The sequence below is a fragment of the Gymnogyps californianus genome, chromosome 13 (assembly GCF_018139145.2).
Source record: "Gymnogyps californianus isolate 813 chromosome 13, ASM1813914v2, whole genome shotgun sequence".
Taxonomy (NCBI): domain Eukaryota; kingdom Metazoa; phylum Chordata; class Aves; order Accipitriformes; family Cathartidae; genus Gymnogyps; species Gymnogyps californianus.
In genome coordinates this window covers 18,655,072-18,681,211 of record NC_059483.1, presented here as the reverse complement: position 1 = coordinate 18,681,211, position 26,140 = coordinate 18,655,072, and the positions used below count along the sequence as shown (strand labels likewise).

The 26,140-nt window shown below is 53.3% G+C and overlaps 3 protein-coding genes across 7 annotated transcripts in view; all 3 read left to right on the top strand.

Moving 5' to 3' along the window:
* LOC127021527 (hyaluronidase-1-like) overlaps positions 1-23,802 on the top strand; it is a 28,878-nt gene extending 5,076 nt beyond the window's left edge. Inside the window, exons 3-4 of one of the 4 annotated variants that reach the window (XR_007767227.1) lie at positions 4,349-4,777; positions 23,783-23,802. Coding sequence is in view for 1 of the 4 variants with exons in the window: in XM_050904645.1 (XP_050760602.1) it covers positions 4,349-4,618 (270 nt within the window). In the remaining 3 variants the exon portion in view is untranslated. Of the gene's footprint in view, positions 1-4,348; positions 4,959-6,793; positions 6,814-15,403; positions 15,424-23,782 lie in introns of those variants that run through there. The other 3 variants (XR_007767228.1, XR_007767229.1, XM_050904645.1) reach the window with 3 other exon arrangements.
* The window catches only part of LOC127021523 (6-phosphofructo-2-kinase/fructose-2,6-bisphosphatase 4), a 99,555-nt gene that overhangs the window by 19,733 nt on the left and 53,682 nt on the right, over positions 1-26,140 (top strand). Inside the window, exon 1 of one of the 2 annotated variants that reach the window (XM_050904641.1) lies at positions 18,602-18,842. The exons of the other annotated variant lie outside the window; for it this stretch is intronic. The gene's annotated coding sequence lies outside the window, so the exon portion shown is untranslated. Of the gene's footprint in view, positions 1-18,601; positions 18,843-26,140 lie in introns of those variants that run through there. 2 annotated transcript variants of the gene reach the window in all.
* LOC127021528 (hyaluronidase-like) lies at positions 20,180-21,602 on the top strand. Its single transcript, XM_050904647.1, has 3 exons — positions 20,180-20,795; positions 20,894-20,983; positions 21,073-21,602. The coding sequence occupies exons 2-3, from the start codon at positions 20,903-20,905 to the stop codon at positions 21,388-21,390; spliced, it is 399 nt and encodes a 132-aa protein (XP_050760604.1). The 5' UTR covers positions 20,180-20,795; positions 20,894-20,902; the 3' UTR covers positions 21,391-21,602.

Here is a 26,140-nt window from a genome sequence, read left to right as displayed (position 1 = left end):
GACCTAAACTGGTCGCTTTCCACCATTTTCCAAAGCTTCCGTGGAAAGCAGAGGGATGAGAATTCACTGCCTTTGCCTGCGCTCTTGTTGGAAACCGCAGGGACTCGTTTGGTGTTGTGCCCGTCCCTGCCATGTTGGACATCGCGCTCCTCCTTTATCGCTCGTCCGGCAGCGTCCCAGGGTGCTCTTTCCCCCTGTCCTGGAGGGCCAGGAGAAGCCCCCAGCTCATCCGGAGCAGCAAGGGATGTTGTTTCTGGGGGAGACGGCTCCCTTTTAATCGCTTTTGTCCCAGCTGGACCGAAGTTTCCCTCGCTGGCCATCGCCCTGGACAGCCAGGCCTTGTCCTGCCAGTCAGCAAGCAAAGGCCAACTGGCACCGGCTGACTGCGGGCACCAACGGGACGTTCTGACACGCCACTGTGATGCCTGTGCCGCATAGCGGTGACATCACAGTGTGCCGTCAGGGTGATGTTTGGAAATGGTGCCCTGGCAGAAGGGAGCGGCCAGAGGAGAAGTTGCTGAAGAGCACGTGTTGCTTTTCACTCCCCGAGCCACCGACGGTGGGACTCCAGAGCCCAGAAGTCCATAAAGCTGTGTTGAACGGCTGTAGGCAATGCGAGGACCGTGCTGTGTCCGGCTGCATCCAGCAGTGGGTCCGCAGGGAGGAGCAGGGATGGCTGCCGAGTTCAGCATCCCAGTGCCCAGTTTGGGCAAATAAGGGCAGCCTGTCACTTACAACTGTCCTCGCATTGCCTAGTTTTTCATTTCAACAACTATTTTTTGTCTAGGCAGCTTAAGCCACACGTTCTCTCCAAAAAGAATGTATCCTAAGTACTCGCTATGGTTAACTGTCCCAAACAGAGAAACCTGAACTGCTGATTGCTCTGAAATTAGAATATTTTACAGTCATCTAGAATGAAGATGCTAAGAGCGAGAAGCCTTGAAATGCTTCGGTATGACGAGGACATAAAGTAGTTTAGCTGAACGGCAAGGTACAGATTAAGTCTTGCATAAACCAGACGGCAGAAAGCCCTCCCAAACAATCCACAGGCTTTTCAGATACAAGTTGGAAATTTGAGGCCTGTTAATTAGCTAATAAGAAAAGGTCTCCTCTGCCTTGTTCCCTGACTAAAAACGTCAAAATCAGTAAAGGCAGAGAAATTTCCCATAGTGTTAAAAGTCGGTTCAGTCAGACACTAAGCTGTTGTTTTCAATGTTGTCTTTGCATTAACAGCCCACGCCTATGGTTACACGACCAAGAGGGCGACCGTATCTTGAAACCTGAGGAGTTGTTTTAGGACCCCACTAGTTACCATTTGCCATTGCATTTCACTTCACCCAAAGCTTTGGATGGAAGTCATAAAACCAAGTTCAGAAGAATGGGAAGCAGGTTCTTCCGGACCGCTTCTCCTGCAGCTCTTGCAGCTGGGTGCTGAGCTTCTCCTGCGGCCTTTGGACTCGACGTACGAGTTCTTCTCCTACACAGACACTAGTGGAAAGCAGTGCAACACCAATGCAAGCAATTTGCCAAAAACGTGCTTAATGTAATATTTATGTAACCTTCTTGCGTGCTGCCTGTTGTGAAGGGGAGCTGTGATGAAAGTTACAGTTTTTTTCTGAGTCAAAGGTTATGGAAAATCTCAGTTGCCTGGGATCGAGAAGCAGCACTTGACTCCAGCTGCACGCACAGAAAACGAGCGGCATAAAAATAGCCAAACACTCCGGCAATGCCCATAGCAAGAGTCCCCCCTTCCAAAGAGCCTGAGAAAGGCCAGGCAAGCTCTTAGGGTCTGACTAGACTTGAGAGGAGAATTCCCACTCACCAAGCTAAGGCTTCCCGAACATCTGGAGTCTCCAGTCTTGGGGTACCTTAACATGCTCCTCTGCTTCAGGACAAGGGTCCATCTAATTTTTGAAGATGAAGCTGGACAGTAGATGTGGGAAGCCACAAAAGCACATGTAGGGCAACAGATTTTCCAAGGTCCCTAAGTGTGGAAATGTTTCCAATTTAGCTATTTTTGAGAAGGGCACAAGCATGTTCCAAAGGGATGACCGTGCTTGCTCAGTCTATCTGAGCACGAGCTGGGACCAAATACCCCAGGCAAAAGCTTTGTGAGTACTTACCTGGAACCCTTCTCTCCTGCCGAGTCCTCCTAAATGCAAATAAATCATCAGATTTTCTTTTCCGTGAATCTGTTCCTAGTTCCGCTCGCCTAATTCACTACACCTCCCTAACTTGGGCAAAAACTCAACAACCGGATCGACGGCTGGCTGCCCAGATCTTGAGCGAAACCCAAGAGTTCTAGCAATTCTTGCTATGAATACCCGTACTGGTTTATCAGCCATTTGATGTGTTTTGCTTTTAAAACACTTCGGTCTTCTGCAAACTTAGTATCCTGCAGTAGAGCTTTTCTGGGAGCGCAGCCGGCTGCACAATGCCAAAGCGTCTGGGACGAGAAGGGACAAGCCCGACCACAAGCAGGCAACGGGAGGAGCGTCACAGGGGCCGAGGGCTAAGGTTTGCCTTCCCACCTTGAAGAAAAGCTGCAGCGGAGGACGAACATGCTTAAGCAGAAGACAAAAACCACCAAAAGAAAACACGAGAGCCCTGTTTGATCTGCAGCGAGGCTCTGTTACGGAAAGTCACTTGAGCTTCTTAAGAAGCTAAAGCAAATGAGTTACTAATACTTCAGATGAAATCACAGGGAGTTAATAAGGCTTAGGTATTGTCCAGAAGGTGGACACAGACAGCTTCCATCTCCATAGTGCCAAACACTTGCACTACAGCACCTCGAGAAGCTGTTCCGCTCTCTAGGGGATGCACAAGGAGCTGGATTGTACTTTGATGGTTCCCCAAAAGAAAAGGAGGTTGTTCCTTGGCATTACAGCAACAGTGAAACTTTTTGCTCCCCTACTCGCCCTCAGTTCGTAAAAAATCACATTTCCAGAGGTGTTTCTGCATGGGTTCCCAATCTCTTTTCATACAGCCTAGGACTGGAGGAGCGGTAGGGGTTCGGTCTCTCAGCCCGCAGTCACTCAGCCCTTGCTCTGAGTCACCGTACACGCACTTCAAGGAAGTGATACCGAGCACCGAACTGACCTCAGCCGCCGAGTTTCCTCGTTACAGGAGGCAGCATCATCTGGAGGTAAGCATGCAATACTCCCTGTTTACAAAAAATCCCCCCCCCCCCCCTTTCTTTCATGTGGCTTAATTTCTGTAAGTGATTAACATTTAAGAAGCTGTACTTTGTTAACTAAAGTTTTAAAGCACCAGATGATCCCCAGGCAAAGGCAGCATAGGTACAATGCTTGTGTTACCAGTGGGGGTCTGAAACCAGCTGCCCAAACAGCAAACTTAGACTTGCTATCACTTGGAGAGCGCCTGGGAAGCAGAACGAAGATGTGTAGGTAGGTGAAAAGACATCCTGCCAAGGTAAAGAAAATTTGCATGTGAATTTTCAGCAAAAACTAAAACAAATTCTTAATTCAGTTGCTTATGTCAAGCATTTTCACCATAAAGGGAAATGATTCTGATTTTTCACTATTAAGCGGTTTTAGGCTGATGCTTCCTTCAGCTTCCTACCTTCTGTGTTTGGCCCCTCCTTCATTCCTAGTGGCGTTCCCCCCCCCAAACTTGTTTGCCTATCTCTGCAGGCCAAACGCACTGAAGGACAGATAACAACTCTCTCCTGAGCCCAGTGCTGCCTCTCCAGCTCCTCACCCCAAGTACAGGACATGCTTACACTATGATGAGATAACAGCTCCAAAGCTTCTACACACCCCCGTTTATTCATGCCTGCCTCAAATGGACAGCCTCATAAAGTTACAAAGCTGTTAATGAAGCCAAGCCACAAAAATAATCATTCTCTAGTTGAACAAGATAACATACGCACTTAAATATCACTACGAGGACAGCATAAGGAACTAGAGGATCGTCGTCACCAAGCTTGAGCTGCCAGACTGTCCTGGGGGATCCTGTATGGCAAAGGCAGGGAAAAGCTGCGGGACAAGGCAAGTGGGTGGCTGTGCCCTCAGTGCACTTCCAGGCTGTCATTGCCCACATGTGCTTCACCTGGGCCCCCCCTCGGCTCACTGAAAAGTGGATCCCAGCCCTGACTTGTCTCCTTACCGTGCCTGGGGACATGGGTGGGGTGTGTTGCTGCTTGGACCCACTAGGTCTCTGCTGGGGTCCCCTGCTTGTCCGCTGCTCCTCAGCTCAGCATCGTCCTCTGGGGCAGCCTCAACTACAGCACCTCCAAGGTGAGTGCGGCGGGCGGCACCGCGCCACCGCCCGCGGGGACCCCCCGTTCCCCGGCCGCGCAGGGCTGTGACACCGCGTGCCATTGCAGGAGATGTGCCTGAGGCTGAAGGACTACGTGGAGGGGCCCCTGGGCCACTACGTCGTCAACGTGACGGCCAGCGCCGATCTGTGCAGCCAGAGCCTGTGCTCCGGCCAGGGCCGCTGCGTGCGCCAGGAGAACAAGCGGGGCTTCCTCCACCTCGACCCCTTCCGCTTCGCCGTCGACCTGCAAGCCGGCAAGCCCTGGCTGGTGGCCCAGAGCCTGGAGTCCGGGGACGACGTCTCCCGGCTGGCCGAGGAGTTCAGCTGCCAGTGCTAGGACAAGCGGCAGGGACCCCGCTGCGACACTCAGGGCTTCGCCGAGTGACCTCCCCGCCCCGTGCCGGGGACACCGGGGCGGGCAGGGTGACACCACCCCACACCCCAGCACCTTCGCCGTGGGGTTGGGAACCTGACCGCGAGGCTGCTAATAAAACCGGTAGGCACCCGCAAGCGTCTCCTTGGCTTCTGCTGTGGCACGTTTTGGGGTGGGAGGGTCCCCCAGGGACACTGGTGGTGCCTCGCGATGCTGCCAAGGGCTGTGCGTCGGGCCAGGGGGTCTGGGAGTGTAATGCCTCAGAGAAGGCAGAAAAGAAGAGGAAAATGTATGGGAGAAGACATAGGAAGGGGGATAATGGGGGAAGAGGAGGAGAAAAGGGGGAGCGGTGGGGAGCGGCCAGAGAGCGGAGGCGATAGGGGTGCAAAGATGTGCCTGTGCGGCTGTAGCTGGGGGAGTGCAGGCCCCCCAGCTCCCCACCGGGCACAGAGGGTGTGAAACCAGTGCCCCCACTTTGCTTTTCTCCTGGATGACTAGATGCAAACCAGTTCAGCCCTCGATTTCTGTGACCCAGGCTGCTGACTCAGCAACACCTATGTTAAAGCGATCAGGAGAAGGCACGAGATGAAACACTGCTTCCCCGGTGTCCTGGTTTCCGCTAGGACAGAGTTAATTTTCTTCCTAGTAGCTGGTATAGTGCTGTGTTTTGGATTGAGTAGGAAAGTAATGTTGATAACACACTGATGCTATTCCATACCATATGCCATCATGCCCAGTATATAAACTGGGGGCGCTGGCTGGGAGGGGCGGATCGCGGCTCGGGAACTAACTGGGCATCGGTCAACGAGTGGGGAGCAATTGCCTTGTGCACCACTTGCTTTGTGTAGTTTAATTCTTTTAGTATTACTATTGTCATATTATTATTATCATTAGCATTGTTTTTCATTCCTTTCTGTCCTATTAAACTGTCTTTATCTCAGCTCACGAGGTTTTTTGCCTGATTCTCTCCCCCATCCCGGGGGTGGGGGGGAGTGAGCGAGCGGCTGCGTGGTGCTTAGCTGCCGGCTGGGGTTAAACCACGACACCCGGTCCAGCTTAGATGAAGATGTTGGCATCCTCATCCGGATGTTCAGCTGGGGATGGGGAATCACACGCTCAGCTCTCTGATCTTAGGCCCTAACTAAGGAAATCTCTCCGTGATGGGAATGTGCTGCGTAGCACTGCATGTTTAGAAATGGTTCAACTGGTGGCAGATCAGTTGCTTCTGCTTAGTGTTTGGGTGGTGAAACAGGAACTCATCCTGGCTTTGTGCTGGGCAAAGAGGACAGGGCAACTGGAAAAGGTTTCTTGTTCCAACACTTTATTACCAACTGTTCTAAGCTACGTTTCTTACCAACTCTATTAAGCTCTTATCTATTAAAAACGCTATTAATTAGACGCTACTGACTTGCTGCCAACTCTCTGTGCTCTCTCTAGTTTGTGCCGCGCTGGGGTCCAACGGCATCACCTGCATCTGCAGGGTTGGGGCTGCAGGTGCAGGTGGGGCAGTGGGGCACTGTTGGCCTTTGGCCGTGGGGTGGCCTTGGCCTCGGCAGAGCTGAGGCTGCTGCCAGCACGGGCATTGCCAACTGCGGAGGAGCACGAGGAGCACGCTGGAGGCCATGCGGGGTGCGGCTGCTGGGTGGTGGTAGCAAGAAGAGGGCCAGAAGGGCGAACCCCTCACTCCCCGCTGCGCCGGCAGGCTCTGGAAGTGTGGGAGCGGCTGCCCGTGGAGATGAATGGACGCTGCGGTGGCCAGGACGTCGCTTGGTGGGTGGAGATGCCTGCGCGGCCCTTGCAGGCTGACCCTCTGGGCTTCTGGAGGGGTGCCCTTCATCCACCTCCGGTGCATCTGGGGCTCTCCGTTTGAGGCTCACTCTCCTCTTGCACTTTTCCAGCAGGTGGGGATGCTCTCGGTTAAAGCTGGGGTTATAGTAGTAGAGGATCTGAAAAAAGCAAAGGAGAAGAGTTAGTTGACACCATCCGAAGACGAAAACCCCAGTACAGCAAGACCCTTGGTACAGCAAGCCACGTAGCAAAGATGTTGAAAGAAATCAGGTTACACTGAGTCTGTCTTTCCATGTAATGGGTTCAAACTCTGGATATAACCGAACTGTATTTTATCTGTGTTTCTACTAGTCAGAAAGACTAACTCCAACCTTCCTGAAAACGACCCGAGAAGGAAATGAAAACCAAGCCGCTCGCTACCATCCCCATCTCTATTGCAAGGCCGTATTTGATGGGAAGGTCCGTCTCTCCCCCAAGCCTCCTGTGAGTGTTAGTTGATGGGCAGAGCAAGTGCTGTACCTGGCTGTGAGCAGAAGCTGCTGCTTCTTCTGCCAGGAATTCGGGCAGGGAGGCAGATCTTTCGAAATCCCGATGTACTTTGGCGAATCCATAGAGGTTCAGCTGTCGAAGGAAGCTCTTCATGCTCTGCGTGGCAAAAACCCGCAGAGGTCCTGCCCTGCCCAGCACCTCCTCCTTGAAGAGTTCTTCGTTGATGGCCACGCATTTCCCACCCTCACTCCACCAAATGGACCTAAACTGGTCGCTTTCCACCATTTTCCAAAGCTTCTGTGGAAAGCAGAGGGACGAGAATTCATTGGCTTTTCCTGCGCTCTTGTTGGAAACGGGAGGGACTCGTTTGATCTTGTGCCCGTCCCTGCCATGTTGGACATTTCGCTCCTCCTTTATCGCTCGTCCGGCAGCGTCCCAGGGTGCTCTTTCCCCCTGTCCTGGAGGGCCAGGAGAAGCCCCCAGCTCATCCGGAGCAGCAAGGGATGTTGTTTCTGGGGGAGACGGCTCCCTTTTAATCGCTGTTGTCCCAGCTGGACCGAAGCTTCCCTCGCTGGCCATCGCCCTGGACAGCCAGGCCTTGTCCTGCCAGTCAGCAAGCAAAGGCCAACTGGCACCGGCTGACTGCGGGCACCAACGGGACGTTGTGACACGCCACTGTGATGCCTGTGCCGCATAGCGGTGACATCACAGTGTGCCGTCAGGGTGATGTTTGGAAATGGTGCCCTGGCAGAAGGGAGCGGCCAGAGGAGAAGTTGCTGAAGAGCACGTGTTGCTTTTCACTCCCCGAGCCACCGACGGTGGGACTCCAGAGCCCAGAAGTCCATAAAGCTGTGTTGAACGGCTGTAGGCAATGCGAGGACCGTGCTGTGTCCGGCTGCATCCAGCAGTGGGTCCGCAGGGAGGAGCGGGGATGGCTGCCGAGTTCAGCATCCCAGTGCCCTGTTTGGGCAAATAAGGGCAGCCTGTCACTTACAACTGTCCTTACGTTGCCTAGTTTTTCATTTCAACAACTATTTTTTGTCTAGGCAGCTTAAGCCACACGTTCTCTCCAAAAAGAATGTATCCTAAGTACTTGCTATGGTTAACTGTCCCAAACAGAGAAACCTGAACTGCTGATTGCTCTGAAATTAGAATATTTTACAGTCATCTAGAATGAAGATGCTAAGAGCGAGAAGCCTTGAAATGCTTCGGTATGACGAGGACATAAAGTAGTTTAGCTGAACAGCAAGGTACAGATTAAGTCTTGCATAAACCAGATGGCAGAAAGCCCTCCCAAACAATCCACAGGCTTTTCAGATACAAGTTGGAAATTTGAGGCCTGTTAATTAGCTAATAAGAAAAGTTCTCCTCTTGCCTCCAAGGACACCGGAATGTGTGAGCAGCTCAAGGTGCCGCCCAGAGCAACAGAGGTTTCGTTGGCTTTGAATAAAGCATACCCCCATACATGCCACTAGCATCAAGGATGTGCACAAGGCTTCACTGCTTTCCTGGTGATTCATACTTGAAATAAAACGTGCAACGTCTTTTTCGCATGCAATGTCGAAGCTCGCTTCTGATTACTGTTTCCAAAGCGAAATACCAAGCCCTACGGAAATCATTTCCAGAAGCTTGAATGTAAGACCCTGTACCCAAACCCCAGCTCAGTCTGTCATCTTTTGCTCACTCAGAGCAGCGCTGACTTGAACACGAGATCTTCTAGCTACCAGTTACCTAAAATGACAGTGGCTTTTCCTTACAGTCTCTTTGTATTTGGGTTTTGTCTTTGAAAATCACCCACTTCCTACCTTTTCTCTTGCTCAGGTATTGCTAGGAAAGATCTGGAGAGACCTAAAAAGAGATGTAAGAAAGATCTAGAATGGTCTTCAGGGGCCACAGACTCTGCTGTTGCCCTGGATTTGACAGACCTTGTGTCAGAGCACTAGCAGGGCGATCAGACGTCATTCCTCTGAGTCAACAGATTGCCATTTCAGAAGTTACTTGAACAAAAATGGAAACCCTGACGCACAGTTTGCGGGCCCTCAGCAAGTGTTTGATAATCCAGCCCAAACAGCAGGCCCTGCTTCAGGTTACATAAACAAGAATGCCTCTGCCTTTGGAAGCTTGTCCTACTTTGTTCCCTAAGTTTTTAAATCTGCCAGCAATGGGGCTGGGCACCAGCAGAGGACTTTTGCCACAAAAATGCAGGTGCAGGAGCAGCTCCTTTCTTGCGAGTGTGTCAAGTCTTACGCAGGCAGCGCTGGTATGCAGGTTGCAAGGGCTTCCACGTTTTCTGTCAGGGAAACGCGTGGTTTGTGCTTTTCGCTGCAGTCAGGACCGTCAGAGGCAGAACACCCGTGCTGTTTGCAGCATCTCTGCTGCTCTGATTCGGCAGTAACTCCTCTCCTAGTTATTTTCCACCCTGGGATTTTAAAAACAGGCTAATCCGTGTCCTGTGCTGGCATTAGGAAGTCAGCGGGAGTGTTATCAACAGCCCAGGGAGGGTCAGAGTAAGGCCTTGTGGACTGACGAGAGTGAAGCCGTTTGCTTGTGCTGTGTAAAACACCTTGCCAGCTCATTTTCCTCCCATGACACGTTAAGCATAAAACCATCCAGTGCTCCAAACACTGCTCTAATCTGCTGATGCAGACTTCAAGCAAACACCAAATATTGTAGCAAAACCTTTTGCGTGAACTGTCCTGTATTTAATTGTAACTCTTCTCAGGAGGCAAAATTTGATGTGACAGATGACTGGTCATAATTCCCAATTAAGACATAAAGAGCTGTCACCCTCTGTGCTGTCGGGCAGAGTTCGGGGTTAGTTGCAGCAAAACCAATCCAAGCTGGAGTTGAAGGGGGACACGCACACCAAACTTGGAGACCGAACCTGCCCTCAGCACAAAGCATATATTCTTTACTACCTTATTTGTTTCAATACGCACCAACGGATACCTGCACACAGCAGATACCAGCTGAGATCACAGGGAGTTCCATATTTGAGGCCTGGCTTTTCTCACCACAACAACAACTCGGTAAAGAGAGTAGGAGGACCCAGGGAAGTCGCAGCATCCAGCAACGCAGGTGCAGCGTTGTTGGAAGCCTGACTTTTGCCGGACTATATTCTATACAGTCACGGTGCACGATGCAGAACTACAGTGGCTGGCTGAACACAACTATCCTGCATACTCGGGGGAGCGCGTGTTGTGCAAAGCATCAGCAGAACAGACACAGTGCCAGAGAGGCGGGTGTTTGCTTCCTTGTCTTCAAGGCAGCTGGGAAAAGGGGTGGTCTGTCTTTAATCTCATTCTCCTTTTATAAAATCGTGGAGGTGGTGACCTTTGAATACGGTCATCTGAAACCAGCCTGCTCTCCCTGACTGCATAAACCAGCTCTTGGGGCACAAGTGACTCTTTATAGTCACTGCCTGAGAACAGAAAAGCCTCCCTAAAACGAGCCACCCCTTTCTCCCTGCATCTCTGCCACCCTATCAAAACTAGTTAGATGGAGCAGATTTTCTGTCAGAAATCCATGCTGCATTTATTCACATTGAAAAATACCTAGGATGCTTTTTATTTCACGCACTAACACTCGTTCAGTTTGCTTTGACAACCTGCTTATAGAATGTGTTGAATCCCTGATGACATTGCAATGGAATGAACTAATTTGAAAAGCTGCAGTCTCCCCATCAGTTTATGAAACCAGGTGAGCCCAAGAAGAACCAGCACCAAAGTCTGCTAGCAGCTGCTCTTCAGGATGTTGGTCAGAAGGGTCATGAAACCTTTTCCTCCTCAGGTATGGCTAGAAGGCATCGTACGAGTGCTAGTTTTCTGTGAGCTACCAAAGTAAGCCTGGCCGTTGTTTTCTAAGCAAGAAGAAACTATTTTTACGTGTGCAGGTTTATATAGAAATACCTACCAATACCACAGAGTAAGGGGATCTCATCTTTAGAATGCCTCAGTCTGGGTTCTTCCTAGATCAATCGATGTCAGAGTGAAAATAACAAGGTCGTTAATTGATGAGGAATCCCCAAGTGAAAGAGAAGGAACGTACATCAAAGGATTCGTTTCTGTCATGGTCCAAGCACACCATTTATTTCTTCTCCTACACAGACACTAGTGGAAAGCAGTGCAACACCAATGCAAGCAATTTGCCAAACATGTGCTTAATGTAATATTTATGTAACCTTCTTGCGTGCTGCCTGTTGTGAAGGGGAGCTGTGAGGAAAGATACAGTTTTTTTCTGAGTCAAAGGTTATGGAAAATCTCAGTTGCCTGGGCTCGAGAAGCAGCACTTGACTCCAGCTGCACGCACAGAAAACGAGCGGCATAAAAATAGCCAAACACTCCGGCAATGCCCATAGCAAGAGTCCCCCCTTCCAAAGAGCCTGAGAAAGGCCAGGCAAGCTCTTAGGGTCTGACTAGACTTGAGAGGAGAATTCCCACTCACCAAGCTAAGGCTTCCCGAACATCTGGAGTCTCCAGTCTTGGGGTACCTTAACATGCTCCTCTGCCTCGGGACAAGGGTCCACCTAATTTCTGAAGATCTTACAGTCTGGGCAGACAAAATAGCTCAGAGAAAGGAAAAACAAGGTACAGCGTGATTACATGAATAATTGTGTTGTATTAACTTTTGCTTGCCGGTTCACTGATGGATGTTTCTGCCTTTTATTCTTCTCCTGCACACTTACAATTTATCTGGGTAAAGACTGCAAAATATCTTTAAGAAAGAGAGTTGTGTCACCTGGCTCAACTGAATGCAATGCAGTCCTGCATTTGCCCACTTCCCAAGGAATTTAACAAAGGACCCAACAGCTTAAACTTTCCAATGAAACTGAGGAACTTGACCACAACCTAGCTCAAATAGTTACAAAAATCTCATTGATTTGCCCATCTTTAAGTTACTGTCATCCAGAAATAAAAATTACTGGCTCACACTGAAGTAGGAGAGAAGCAACCTGTGAAAGTAGCAGTTAATAGCATCAGTGTCCCCAGGCAGCTGAGGCCTGTCACAGCAGAGTTGTTCCGATAAGCCTGATCAGATGCTTTCTCTTGCCTGGCAGCTGAAGGCAAGCTGTATTTTTGGGGCCTTTTCTTCAGGCTCCGGGTAGAAATCCGAGCTGGACAGTAGATGTGGGAAGCCACAAAAGCACATGTAGGGCAACAGATTTTCCAAGGTCCCTAAGTGTGGAAATGTCTCCAATTTAGCTATTTTTGAGAAGGGCACAAGCATGTTCCAAAGGGATGACTGTGCTTGCTCAGTCTATCTGAGCACGAGCTGGGACCAAATACCCCAGGCAAAAGCTTTGTGAGTACTTACCTGGAACCCTTCTCTCCTGCTGAGTCCTCCTAAATGCAAATAAATTATCAGATTTTCTTTTCCGTGAATCTGTTCCTAGTTCCGCTCGCCTAATTCACTACACCTCCCTAACTTGGGCAAAAACTCAACAACCGGATCGACGGCTGGCTGCCCAGATCTTGAGCGAAACCCAAGAGTTCTAGCAATTCTTGCTATGAATACCTGTACTGGTTTATCAGCCATTTGATGTGTTTTGCTTTTAAAACACTTCGGTCTTCTGCAAACTTAGTATCCTGCAGTAGAGCTTTTCTGGGAGCGCAGCCGGCTGCACAATGCCAAAGCGTCTGGGACGAGAAGGGACAAGCCCGACCACAAGCAGGCAACGGGAGGAGCGTCACAGGGCCGAGGGCTAAGGTTTGCCTTCCCACCTTGAAGAAAAGCTGCAGCGGAGGACGAACATGCTTAAGCAGAAGACAAACACCACCAAAAGAAAACACGAGAGCCCTGTTTGATCTGCAGCGAGGCTCTGTTACGGAAAGTCACTTGAGCTTCTTAAGAAGCTAAAGCAAATGAGTTACTAATACTTCAGATGAAATCACAGGGAGTTAATAAGGCTTAGGTATTGTCCAGAAGGTGGACACAGACAGCTTCCATCTCCATAGTGCCAAACACTTGCACTACAGCACCTCGAGAAGCTGTTCCGCTCTCTAGGGGATGCACAAGGAGCTGGATTGTACTTTGATGGTTCCCCAAAAGAAAAGGAGGTTGTTCCTTGGCATTACAGCAACAGTGAAACTTTTTGCTCCCCTACTCGCCCTCAGTTCGTAAAAAATCTGATTTCCAGAGGTGTTTCTGCATGGGTTCCCAATCTCTTTTCATACAGCCTAGGACTGGAGGAGCGGTAGGGGTTCGGTCTCTCAGCCCGCAGTCACTCAGCCCTTGCTCTGAGTCACCGTACACGCACTTCAAGGAAGTGATACCGAGCACCGAACTGACCTCAGCCGCCGAGTTTCCTCGTTACAGGAGGCAGCATCATCTGGAGGTAAGCATGCAATACTCCCTGTTTACAACCCCCCCCCCCCTTTCTTTCATGTGGCTTAATTTCTGTAAGTGATTAACATTTAAGAAGCTGTACTTTGTTAACTAAAGTTTTAAAGCACCAGATGATCCCCAGGCAAAGGCAGCATAGGTACAATGCTTGTGTTACCAGTGGGGGTCTGAAACCAGCTGCCCAAACAGCAAACTTAGACTTGCTATCACTTGGAGAGCGCCTGGGAAGCAGAACGAAGATGTGTAGGTAGGTGAAAAGACATCCTGCCAAGGTAAAGAAAATTTGCATGTGAATTTTCAGCAAAAACTGTGTGAAACCAGTGCCCCCACTTTGCTTTTCTCCTGGATGACTAGATGCAAACCAGTTCAGCCCTTGATTTCTGTGACCCAGGCTGCTGACTCAGCAACACCTATGTTAAAGCGATCAGGAGAAGGCACGAGATGAAACACTGCTTCCCCGGTGTCCTGGTTTCCGCTAGGACAGAGTTAATTTTCTTCCTAGTAGCTGGTATAGTGCTGTGTTTTGGATTGAGTAGGAAAGTAATGTTGATAACACACTGATGTTTTTAGTTGTTGCTAAGCAGCGTTTATACTAAGTCAAGGATTTTTCAGCTTCTCATGCCCAGCCAGCAAGAAGGCTGGAGGGGCACAAGAAGCTGGGAGGGACACCGCCAGGACAGCTGACCCAAACTGGCCAAAGAGCTATTCCATACCATATGTCATCATGCCCAGTATATAAACTGGGGGCGCTGGCTGGGAGGGGCGGATCGCGGCTCGGGAACTAACTGGGCATCGGTCAACGAGTGGGAGCAATTGCCTTGTGCACCACTTGCTTTGTATAGTTTAATTCTTTTAGTATTACTATTGTCATATTATTATTATCATTAGCATTGTTTTTCATTCCTTTCTGTCCTATTAAACTGTCTTTATCTCAGCTCACGAGGTTTTTTGCCTGATTCTCTCCCCCATCCCGGGGGTGGGGGGCAGTGAGCGAGCGGCTGCGTGGTGCTTAGCTGCCGGCTGGGGTTAAACCACGACACCCGGTCCAGCTTAGATGAAGATGTTGGCATCCTCATCCGGATGTTCAGCTGGGGATGGGGGAATCACACGCTCAGCTCTCTGATCTTAGGCCCTAACTAAGGAAATCTCTCCGTGATGGGAGTGTGCTGCGTAGCACTGCATGTTTAGAAATGGTTCAACTGGTGGCAGATCAGTTGCTTCTGCTTAGTGTTTGGGTGGTGAAAGAGGAACTCATCCTGGCTTTGTGCTGGGCAAAGAGGACAGGGCAACTGGAAAAGGTTTCTTGTTCCAACACTTTATTACCAACTCTTCTAAGCTACGCTTCTTAGCAAATCTATTAAGCTCTATGTATTAAGAACGCTATTAATTAGACACTATTGACTTGCTGCCAACTCTGTGCTCTCTCTAGGATGTGCCGCGCTGGGGTCCAACGGCATCACCTGCATCTGCAGGGTTGGGGCTGCAGGTGCAGGTGGGGCAGTGGGGCACTGTTGGCCTTTGGCCGTGGGGTGGCCTTGGCCTCGGCAGAGCTGAGCCTGCTGCCAGCACGGGCATTGCCAACTGCGGAGGAGCACGAGCAGCACGCTGGAGGCCATGCGGGGTGCGGCTGCTGGGTGGTGGTAGCAAGAAGAGGGCCAGAAGGGCGAACCCCTCGCTCCCCGCTGCACCGGCAGGCTCTGGAAGTGTGGGAGCGGCTGCCCGTGGAGATGAACGGACGCTGCGGTGGCCAGGACGTCGCTTGGTGGGTGGAGATGCCTGCGCGGCCCTTGCAGGCTGACCCTCTGGGCTTCTGGAGGGGTGCCCTTCATCCACCTCCGGTGCATCTGGGGCTCTCCGTTTGAGGCTCACTCTCCTCTTGCACTTTTCCAGCAGGTGGGGATGCTGTCGGTTAAAGCTGGGTTATAGTAGTAGAGGATCTGAAAAAAGCAAAGGAGAAGTTAGTTGACACCATCCGAAGACTGGAAAACCCCAGTACAGCAAGACCCTTGGTACAGCAAGACCCGTAGCAAAGACATTCAGAGAAATCAGATTACGCTGAGTCTGTCTTTCCATGTAATGGGTTCAAACTCTGGATATAACCGAACTGTATTTTGTCTGTGTTTCTACTAGTCAGAAAGACTAACTCCAACCTTCCTGAAAACGACCCGAGAAGGAAATGAAAACCAAGCCGCTCGCTACCATCCCCATCTCTATTGCAAGGCCGTATTTGATGGGAAGGTCCGTCTCTCCCCCAAGCCTCCTGTGAGTGTTAGTTGATGGGCAGAGCAAGTGCTGTACCTGGCTGTGAGCAGAAGCTGCTGCTTCTTCTGCCAGGAATTCGGGCAGGGAGGCAGATCTTTCAAAATCCCGATGCATTTTGGTGAATCCATAGAGGTTCAGCTGCCGAAGGAAGCTCTTCATGCTCTGCGTGGCAAAAACCCGCAGAGGTCCTGCCCTGCCCAGCACCTCCTCCTTGAAGAGCTCTTCGTTGATGGCCACGCATCTTCCACCCTCACTCCACCAAACGGACCTAAACTGGTCGCTTTCCACCATTTTCCAAAGCTTCCGTGGAAAGCAGAGGGATGAGAATTCACTGCCTTTGCCTGCGCTCTTGTTGGAAACCGCAGGGACTCGTTTGGTGTTGTGCCGTCCCTGCCATGTTGGACACCCCGCTCCTCCTTTATCGCTCGTCCGGCAGCGTCCCAGGGTGCTCTTTCCCCCTGTCCTGGAGGGCCAGGAGAAGCCCCCAGCTCATCCGGAGCAGCAAGGGATGTTGTTTCTGGGGGAGACGGCTCCCTTTTAATCGCTGTTGTCCCAGCTGGACCGAAGCTTCCCTCGCTGGCCATCGCCCTGGACAGCCAGGCCTTGTCCTGCCAGTCAGCAAGCAAAGGCCAACTGGCACCGGCTGACTGCGGGCACCAACGGGACGTTGTGACACGCCACTGTGATGCCTGTGCCGCATAGCGGTGACATCACAGTGTGCCGTCAGGGTGATGTTTGGAAATGGTGCCCTGGCAGAAGGGAGCGGCCAGAGGAGAAGTTGCTGAAGAGCACGTGTTGCTTTTCACTCCCCGAGCCACCGACGGTGGGACTCCAGAGCCCAGAAGTCCATAAAGCTGTGTTGAACGGCTGTAGGCAATGCGAGGACCGTGCTGTGTCCGGCTGCATCCAGCAGTGGGTCCGCAGGGAGGAGCGGGGATGGCTGCCGAGTTCAGCATCCCAGTGCCCAGTTTGGGCAAATAAGGGCAGCCTGTCACTTACAACTGTCCTTACGTTGCCTAGTTTTTCATTTCAACAACTATTTTTTGTCTAGGCAGCTTAAGCCACACGTTCTCTCCAAAAAGAATGTATCCTAAGTACTTGCTATGGTTAACTGTCCCAAACAGAGAAACCTGAACTGCTGATTGCTCTGAAATTAGAACATTTTGCAATCATCTAGAATGAAGCTGCTAAGAGCGAGAAGCCTTGAAATGCTTCGGTATGACGAGGACATAAAGTAGTTTAGCTGAACGGCAAGGTACAGATTAAGTCTTGCATAAACCAGATGGCAGAAAGCCCTCCCAAACAATCCACAGGCTTTTCAGATACAAGTTGGAAATTTGAGGCCTGTTAATTAGCTAATAAGAAAAGTTCTCCTCTGCCTTGTTCCCTGACTAAAAACGTCAAACTCAGTAAAGGCAGAGAAATTTCCCATAGTGTTAAAAGTCGGTTCAGTCAGACACTAAGCTGTTGTTTTCAATGTTGTCTTTGCATTAACAGCCCACGCCTATGGTTACACGACCAAGAGGGCGACCGTATCTTGAAACCTCAGGAGTTGTTTTAGGACCCCACTAGTTACCATTTGCCATTGCATTTCACTTCACCCAAAGCTTTGGATGGAAGTCATAAAACCAAGTTCAGAAGAATGGGAAGCAGGTTCTTCCAGACCGCTTCTCCTGCAGCTCTTGCAGCTGGGTGCTGAGCTTCTCCTGCGGCCTTTGGACTCGACGTACGAGTACAAAGCTCTTTTGGAAGAAATAAATCCTTCCCAAAAGCAAGTCACAGTGACTGCATGGCTTGAAACGAAATAGATGGCATGTGGGTCTTTCAAATGCCTTTGATTCCATTTGCGTTGCAGCGGAGGCTTGTGGCACTCCCGTGCCGATCGCTGTCTAAGGGCTCAAGTTGCTTCGTACGTGTGCAAGCGCGCTGCAGCTAAAGGAAGACAGAGGAGTGCTGGGTGCTCTGCTTTGGGAAGAGATGCTGATAATTAGTGCCAGCTTGGTGGTGTTAGCAGCATCTGAACAGAGACATGCTTTCGGCTGAGGTTTCTGGGCTAGCGAGCACCTGCTACCTGCATGTGAATTAGCACAGCCCTGGGGATAAGAAGTGAACAAAACCGCGTTCCTACGACTGACCCGCTGTCAGGCTGCAGGAAGGGACTGCAAACCTCTCGGTGTGTGCGAGAGCATCCTTAATCCAACACAAGTTCGGTACAAGACAGGACAGTCGGAGAGGAGGCAGGACTCCACCAGACCGTCAGCAGAGACGGCTGCTCCAGTCGTCTAATGCAAATAAGTTACCAGATTTTTTTTTTCTGTGAATCTGTTCCTAGTTCCGCTTGCCTAATTCACTACACCTCCCTAACTTGGGCAAAGACTCAACAACCGGATCGACGGCTGGCTGCCCAGATCTTGAGCGAAACCCAAGAGTTCTAGCAATTCTTGCTATGAATACCCGTACTGGTTTATCAGCCATTTGATGTGTTTTGCTTTTAAAACACTTCGGTCTTCTGCAAACTTAGTATCCTGCAGTAGAGCTTTTCTGGGAGCGCAGCCAGCTGCACAATGCCAAAGCGTCTGGGACGAGAAGGGACAAGCCCGACCACAAGCAGGCAACGGGAGGAGCGTCACAGGGGCCGAGGGCTAAGGTTTGCCTTCCCACCTTGAAGAAAAGCTGCAGCGGAGGACAAACGTGGTTAAGCAGAAGACAAGAACCACCAAAAGAAAACACGAGAGCCCTGTCTGATCTGCAGCGAGGCTCTGTCCATCAGCCTGTGCCGGACTGCAGGCTGCCTTTGCGACTGGTACTCGGGACCTTGTCTTCTGCTGATGGAAGAGACGAAGTTTCTGGCTGTTACTGAGCCACTTCTCAGTGGCTGGAAGGGAGAGACGGGTCACTTTAAACTCTTTTACCAACATTAAGCAGAGAGGAATCTTTGCAGCTGTGTGTGTCTGTTGTTCCTGATAAGCACCCTTTTCTCTAGAGGCTGTTGATCCCTGGCTGCTACCAGGCTGGCTGCGTTTGCACCTAGGTCTGCAAGATGGCTACAGCTGCTCCGCCTCCCCTGTTTCTTTCGGATATTTTTAAAAAACTCGGCTCAGTTCAGAAAACCCCAAACCCCGAGCAGAAAGCGAAGGCGCGGCTGAAGTGCCGGGCGGGAGCGAGCAGGGGCGCTTGACCGAGGGAAGGGCGGCGGGGCCCGCACCGGCAGCCGCTTCACCGCCGGAGCAGCCGGTGCCCGCGCTGCCCCGCGGAGGGGCCGGGCCGCGGGCGGTGCGGGGGCTCCCGCAGCTGCGGCCGAGCAGAGGTGAGCCCGTTCCGCCCCGAGTCCGCGCTCGCATCCCTCCCGGGGCTGCTGCTGGCACGGGCGGGCGGGCGGGCGGGAGCGGCGCTGCCCGGCGGGGCGGGGGCTGCCCGGGGCCGGTCTCCGCCGCTCCGCTCCGCTCCGCTCCGCCCCGCGCGGGGCGCGCACCCCCGCGGGCAGCTCCGCGGGGCGCCGCGGCCAGGACCCGCCGCCGCCGCCTCCGCCCCGCCGAGCGGCTGCCGGCGGGCTCCCCGCGGCCGCGCACCGCCGGGCCGGGCCGGGCCGGGCCGTGCCGTCCTCCGCCGGAGCCGAGGCGCCGCCGCAGATGTGGGGCTGCTGCCGCCGCCGCCGTGGCTGCCCGCAGGGCCGGCACTGCCGAGGTAGGAGCCCCGGCCGCCGGGGGCCTCCCCGCGGCCTCCCCGCCCGGAGCGGGGCTGCTCGGCTGCGGCTGGGCGCCCGCCGGGGCGCTTCGTCCCTTCCCCCCGTGGCTGCAAAGCCGGGGGTGCCCGCCGGGGAGGTTGCAAGCGGGCGGCGGGGGGGAGGCGCCGCCGGTGGGAGCCCGTGGCGGGGGATGGCGTGAGCCGCTGTGAGAGCCGGGCGGGGGAGCGGAGCGGAGCGGGACGGGCGGGGAGCGGGGCCGCGGGGGCCGCGGGTGCGGAGCAGCCCCCTTTGGCATGGGGCTGGCCCCGGGGAGCAGGAGGCCCAGCCCTGCCGCCTTCCCTCTAAGGGGGGTCCCGGTGTGGGCCCCCCGGCTCAGCCCCTCTGTGGGTGGATGGTGGGGTGCCACCAACTGCCCCCTTACGGGTAAGGGGCCTGGTAGCAGGACTGGCACCGAGGGTCACCGTCATCAGGGAGGTGCCTGGGAGGTGCCGCAGGACCCTGGGTCCAGCAGCGGGACCCGGGCTCCGTGAGCCGGTCCGGTGCTGTGCGGCTAGCCTGCGGAGGAGGGCAGTGGGGGGAGCTGTCCCAGGAGCTGGGACAGTCCCTCTTCCTCGTGGCTGGAGCAGAGACGGCTCTTCCTGACCCACGGCGGCTCTTTGGGAGCACCGTGTCAGGAGTGTGGGTGCTGTGGGCACTAACAGGCTCGTCCCACAGCTGCCCCCAGAGTGGGACCAGTGGCTCAAGGCTGGGGTGTCCTCTCCATCTGGGGTGCTCCTCTCCCTGGAGCAGCCCAACGTGCCCCTGATGCCCCCCCTTCCCCCAGGACTCGTGCCAGATCATCATCAAGAACTACCTGGAGGGGGACCTGGGCCGCTACATCGTGAATGTCACGACGCGGCACAGCTCTGCAGCACGGCGCTGGGCCAGGGCCGGGGCCGCTGCCTGCTGCAGGACAGCACCGCCGATGTCTTCCTCCCCCTCAACTCCACCAGCTTCCAGCTGCGGCGCCGGGACGGGGACCACCCCCAGCGCCCCCTCTTCTGGGCCGAGGGCCAGCCGTCCTCTGCTGACACCCTCTTCCTACGGCTCCGCAATTGGGCCTCCGTGGACATCTACCAGCAGAAGTCGGAGGAGCTGGTGCGGCAGCAGCACCCGCAGTGGCCCCCCGAGCTGGTGAAGGAGACGGCCAAGCAGCAGTTGGAGCAGAGTGCCCGCAACTTCGTGGAGCAGACCCTGCAGCTGGGCAAGACCCTCCGTCCCAATGGCTACTGGGGTTTCTAGGGCTTCCCCAACTGCTACGACGACGACTTCGACAGCCTGCCCTACACCGGGACGTGCCCGGTGCTGGAGCAGCAGAGGAACAAGGAGCTGCGGTGGCTCTGGGAGAGCAGCCGGGCGCTCTACCCCAGCATCTACCTGCCCCCCTGCTTCAACAGCACCAGCAAGGCGCTCGCCTATGTCCGGCCGCGCGTGGCCGAGGCTTTCGCCGTCCAGCGCGGCGTCCTCGACCGCGGCATCCCCGTCCTGCCCTACTCCCAGATCGCCTTCGACCACACTGTCGACTTCCTCTCCCAGGTGATGGGACGTGGGGACGGTGGGCACCTCTCGGGCTGATGGGGAGGCAGCGCGGGGGCTTTGGGCCGCGTTGACTTCTCCTCTCCCCTTGGCTGCAGGAGGACCTGATGAACACCATCGGGGAGAGCGCGGCTCAGGGCGCCGCCGGCATCGTCCTCTGGGGCAGCCTCAACTACAGCACCTCCAAGGTGAGTGCGGCGGGCGGCACCGCGCCACCGCCCGCGGGGACCCCCCGTTCCCCGGCCGCGCAGGGCTGTGACACCGCGTGCCATTGCAGGAGATGTGCCTGAGGCTGAAGGACTACGTGGAGGGGCCCCTGGGCCACTACGTCGTCAACGTGACGGCCAGCGCCGATCTGTGCAGCCAGAGCCTGTGCTCCGGCCAGGGCCGCTGCGTGCGCCAGGAGAACAAGCGGGGCTTCCTCCACCTCGACCCCTTCCGCTTCGCCATCGACCTGCAAGCCGGCAAGCCCTGGCTGGTGGCCCAGAGCCTGGAGTCCGGGGACAACGTCTCCCGGCTGGCCGAGGAGTTCAGCTGCCAGTGCTATGACAAGTGGCAGGGACCCCGCTGCGACACTCAGGGCTTTGCCGAGTGACCTCCCCGCCCCGTGCCGGGGACACCGGGGCGGGCAGGGTGACACCACCCCACACCCCAGCACCTTTGCCGTGGGGTTGGGAACCTGACCGCGAGGCTGCTAATAAAACTGGTAGGCACCCGCAAGCGTCTCCTTGGCTTCTGCTGTGGCACGTTTTGGGGTGGGAGGGTCCCCCAGGGACACTGGTGGTGCCTCGCGATGCTGCCAAGGGCTGTGCGTCGGGCCAGGGGTCTGGGAGTGTAATGCCTCAGAGAAGGCAGAAAAGAAGAGGAAAATGTATGGGAGAAGACATAGGAAGGGGGATAATGGGGGAAGAGGAGGAGAAAAGGGGAGCGGTGGGGAGCGGCCAGAGAGCGGAGGCGATAGGGTGCAAAGATGTGCCTGTGCGGCTGTAGCTGGGGAGTGCAGGCCCCCAGCTCCCCACCGGGCACAGAGGGTGTGAAACCAGTGCCCCACTTTGCTTTTCTCCTGGATGACTAGATGCAAACCAGTTCAGCCCTCGACTTCTGTGACCCAGGCTGCTGACTCAGCAACACCTATTTTAAAGCGATCAGGAGAAGGCACGAGATGAAACACTGCTTCCCTGGTGTCCTGGTTTCCGCTAGGACAGAGTTAATTTTCTTCCTAGTAGCTGGTATAGCGCTGTGTTTTGGATTGAGTAGGAAAGTAATGTTGATAACACACTGATGTTTTTAGTTGTTGCTAAGTAGTGTTTATACTAAGCCAAGGATATTTCAGCTTCTCATGCCCAGCCAGCAAGAAGGCTGGAGGGGCACAAGAAGCTGGGAGGGGACACCGCCAGGACAGCTGACCCAAACTGGCCAAAGAGCTATTCCATACCATATGACATCATGCCCAGTATATAAACTGGGGGCGCTGGCTGGGAGGGGCGGATCGCGGCTCGGGAACTAACTGGGCATCGGTCAACGAGTGGTGAGCAATTGCTTTGTGCACCACTTGCTTTGTATAGTTTAATTCTTTTAGTATTACTATTGTCATATTATTATTCTCATTAGCATTGTTTTTCATTCCTTTCTGTCCTATTAAACTGTCTTTATCTCAGCTCACGAGGTTTTTTGCCTGATTCTCTCCCCCATCCCAGGGGTGGGGGGGGAGTGAGCAAGCGGCTGCGTGGTGCTTAGCTGCCGGCTGGGGTTAAACCACGACACCCGGTCCAGCTTAGATGAAGATGTTGGCATCCTCATCCGGATGTTCAGCTGGGGATGGGGGAATCACACGCTCAGCTCTCTGATCTTAGGCCCTAACTACGGAAATCTCTCCGTGATGGGAGTGTGCTGCGTAGCACTGCATGTTTAGAAATGGTTCAAGCTGGTGGCAGATCAGTTGCTTCTGCTTAGTGTTTGGGTGGTGAAAGAGGAACTCATCCTGGCTTTGTGCTGGGCAAAGAGGACAGGGCAACTGGAAAAGGTTTCTTGTTCCAACACTTTATTACCAACTGTTCTAAGCTACCTTTCTTACCAACTCTAGTTAAGCTCTTATCTATTAAAACGCTATTAATTAGACGCTACGGACTTGCTGCCAACTCTCTGTGCTCTCTCTAGTTTGTGCCGCGCTGGGGTCCAACGGCATCACCTGCATCTGCAGGGTTGGGGCTGCAGGTGCAGGTGGGGCAGTGGGGCACTGTTGGCCTTTGGCCGTGGGGTGGCCTTGGCCTCGGCAGAGCTGAGGCTGCTGCCAGCACGGGCATTGCCAACTGCGGAGGAGCATGAGGAGCACGCTGGAGGCCATGCGGGGTGCGGCTGCTGGGGGGTGGTAGCAAGAAGAGGGCCAGAAGGGCGAACCCCTCGCTCCCCGCTGCGCCGGCAGGCTCTGGAAGTGTGGGAGCGGCTGCCCGTGGAGATGAATGGACGTTGCGGTGGCCAGGACGTCGCTTGGTGGGTGGAGATGCCTGCGCGCCCTTGCAGGCTGACCCTCTGGGCTTCTGGAGGGGTGCCCTTCATCCACCTCCGGTGCATCTGGGGCTCTCCGTTTGAGGCTCACTCTCCTCTTGCAGTTTTCCAGCAGGTGGGGATGCTGTCGGTTAAAGCTGGGGTTATAGTAGTAGAGGATCTGAAAAAAGCAAAGGAGAAGAGTTAGTTGACACCATCCGAAGACGAAAACCCCAAGCTACGAGAACTAAGACTCTGAATTGCAAAAGAGGAGCATGGATATTGAAAAGGACTCTCAGGGGCGTTTGAAACCAAAAGCTGAGGCTAAACAGCAGTAATACTACGTCTTAGACGTATCTTTCGCATTCACTGTCAAAAGTTTCACATTGTACAGAAACCGTAGCAAAGACATTAGAAAATCAGATTACACTGAGTCTGTCTTTCCATTTAATGGTTCAAACTCTGGATATAACCGAACTGTATTTTATCTGTGTTTCTACTAGTCAGAAAGACTAACTCCAACCTTCCTGAAAACGACCCGAGAAGGAAATGAAAACCAAGCCGCTCACTACCATCCCCATCTCTATTGCAAGGCCGTATTTGATGGGAAGGTCCGTCTCTCCCCCAAGCCTCCTGTGAGTGTTAGTTGATGGGCAGAGCAAGTGCTGTACCTGGCTGTGAGCAGAAGCTGCTGCTTCTTCTGCCAGGAATTCGGGCAGGGAGGCAGATCTTTCGAAATCCCGATGTACTTTGGCGAATCCATAGAGGTTCAGCTGCCGAAGGAAGCTCTTCATGCTCTGCGTGGCAAAAACCCGCAGAGGTCCTGCCCTGCCCAGCACCTCCTCCTTGAAGAGCTCTTCGTGATGGCCACGCATCTTCCACCCTCACTCCACCAAATGGACCTAAACTGGTCGCTTTCCACCATTTTCCAAAGCTTCTGTGGAAAGCAGAGGGACGAGAATTCATTGGCTTTTCCTGCACTCTTGTTGGAAACGGGAGGGACTTGTTTGATCTTGTGTCCGTCCCTGCCATGTTGGACACTCGCGCTCCTCCTTTATCGCTCGTCCGGCAGCGTCCCAGGGTGCTCTTTCCCCCTGTCCTGGAGGGCCAGGAGAAGCCCCCAGCTCATCCGGAGCAGCAAGGGATGTTGTTTCTGGGGGAGACGGCTCCCTTTTAATCGCTTTTGTCCCAGCTGGACCGAAGCTTCCCTCGCTGGCCATCGCCCTGGACAGCCAGGCCTTGTCCTGCCAGTCAGCAAGCAAAGGCCAACTGGCACCGGCTGACTGCGGGCACCAACGGGACGTTGTGACACGCCACTGTGATGCCTGTGCCGCATAGCGGTGACATCACAGTGTGCCGTCAGGGTGATGTTTGGAAATGGTGCCCTGGCAGAAGGGAGCGGCCAGAGGAGAAGTTGCTGAAGAGCACGTGTTGCTTTTCACTCCCCGAGCCACCGACGGTGGGACTCCAGAGCCCAGAAGTCCATAAAGCTGTGTTGAACGGCTGTAGGCAATGCGAGGACCGTGCTGTGTCCGGCTGCATCCAGCAGTGGGTCCGCAGGGAGGAGCGGGGATGGCTGCCGAGTTCAGCATCCCAGTGCCCTGTTTGGGCAAATAAGGGCAGCCTGTCACTTACAACTGTCCTCACATTGCCTAGTTTTTCATTTCAACAACTGTTTTTTGTCTAGGCAGCTTAAGCCACACGTTCTCTCCAAAAAGAATGTATCCTAAGTACTTGCTATGGTTAACTGTCCCAAAGAGAGAAACCTGAACTGCTGATTGCTCTGAAATTAGAATATTTTACAGTCATCTAGAATGAAGATGCTAAGAGCGAGAAGCCTTGAAATGCTTCGGTATGACGAGGACATAAAGTAGTTTAGCTGAACGGCAAGGTACAGATTAAGTCTTGCATAAACCAGATGGCAGAAAGCCCTCCCAAACAATCCACAGGCTTTTCAGATACAAGTTGGAAATTTGAGGCCTGTTAATTAGCTAATAAGAAAAGTTCTCCTCTTGCCTCCAAGGACACCGAATGTGTGAGCAGCTCAAGTGCCGCCAGAGCAACAGAGGTTTCGTTGGCTTTGAATAAAGCATACCCCATACATGCACTAGCATCAAGGATGTGCACAAGGCTTCACTGCTTTCTGGTGATTCATACTTGAAATAAAACGTGCAACGTCTTTTTCGCATGCAATGTCGAAGCTCGCTTCTGATTACTGTTTCCAAAGCGAATACCAAGCCCTACGGAAATCATTTCCAGAAGCTTGAATGTAAGACCTGTACCCAAACCCAGCTCAGTCTGTCATCTTTTGCTCACTCAGAGCCGCGCTGACTTGAACACGAGATCTTCTAGCTACCAGTTACCTAAAATGACAGTGGCTTTTCCTTACAGTCTCTTTGTATTTGGGTTTTGTGTTTGAAAATCACCCACTTCCTACCTTTTCTCTTGCTCAGGTATTGCTAGGAAAGATCTGGAGAGACCTAAAAGAGATGTAAGAAAGATCTAGAATGGTCTTCAGGGGCCACAGACTCTGCTGTTGCCCTGGATTTGACAGACCTTGTGTCAGAGCACTAGCAGGGCGATCAGACGTCATTCCTCTGAGTCAACAGATTGCCATTTCAGAGTTACTTGAACAAAATGGAAACCTGACGCACAGTTTGCGGGCTCTCAGCAAGTGTTTGATAATCAGCCCAACAGCAGGCCCTGCTTCAGGTTATATAACAAGAATGCCTCTGCCTTGGAAGCTTGTCCTACTTGTTCCTAAGTTTTAATCTGCAGCAATGGGGCTGGGCACCAGCAGAGGACTTTTGCCACAAAAATGCAGGTGCAGGAGCAGCTCCTTTCTTGCGAGTGTGTCAAGT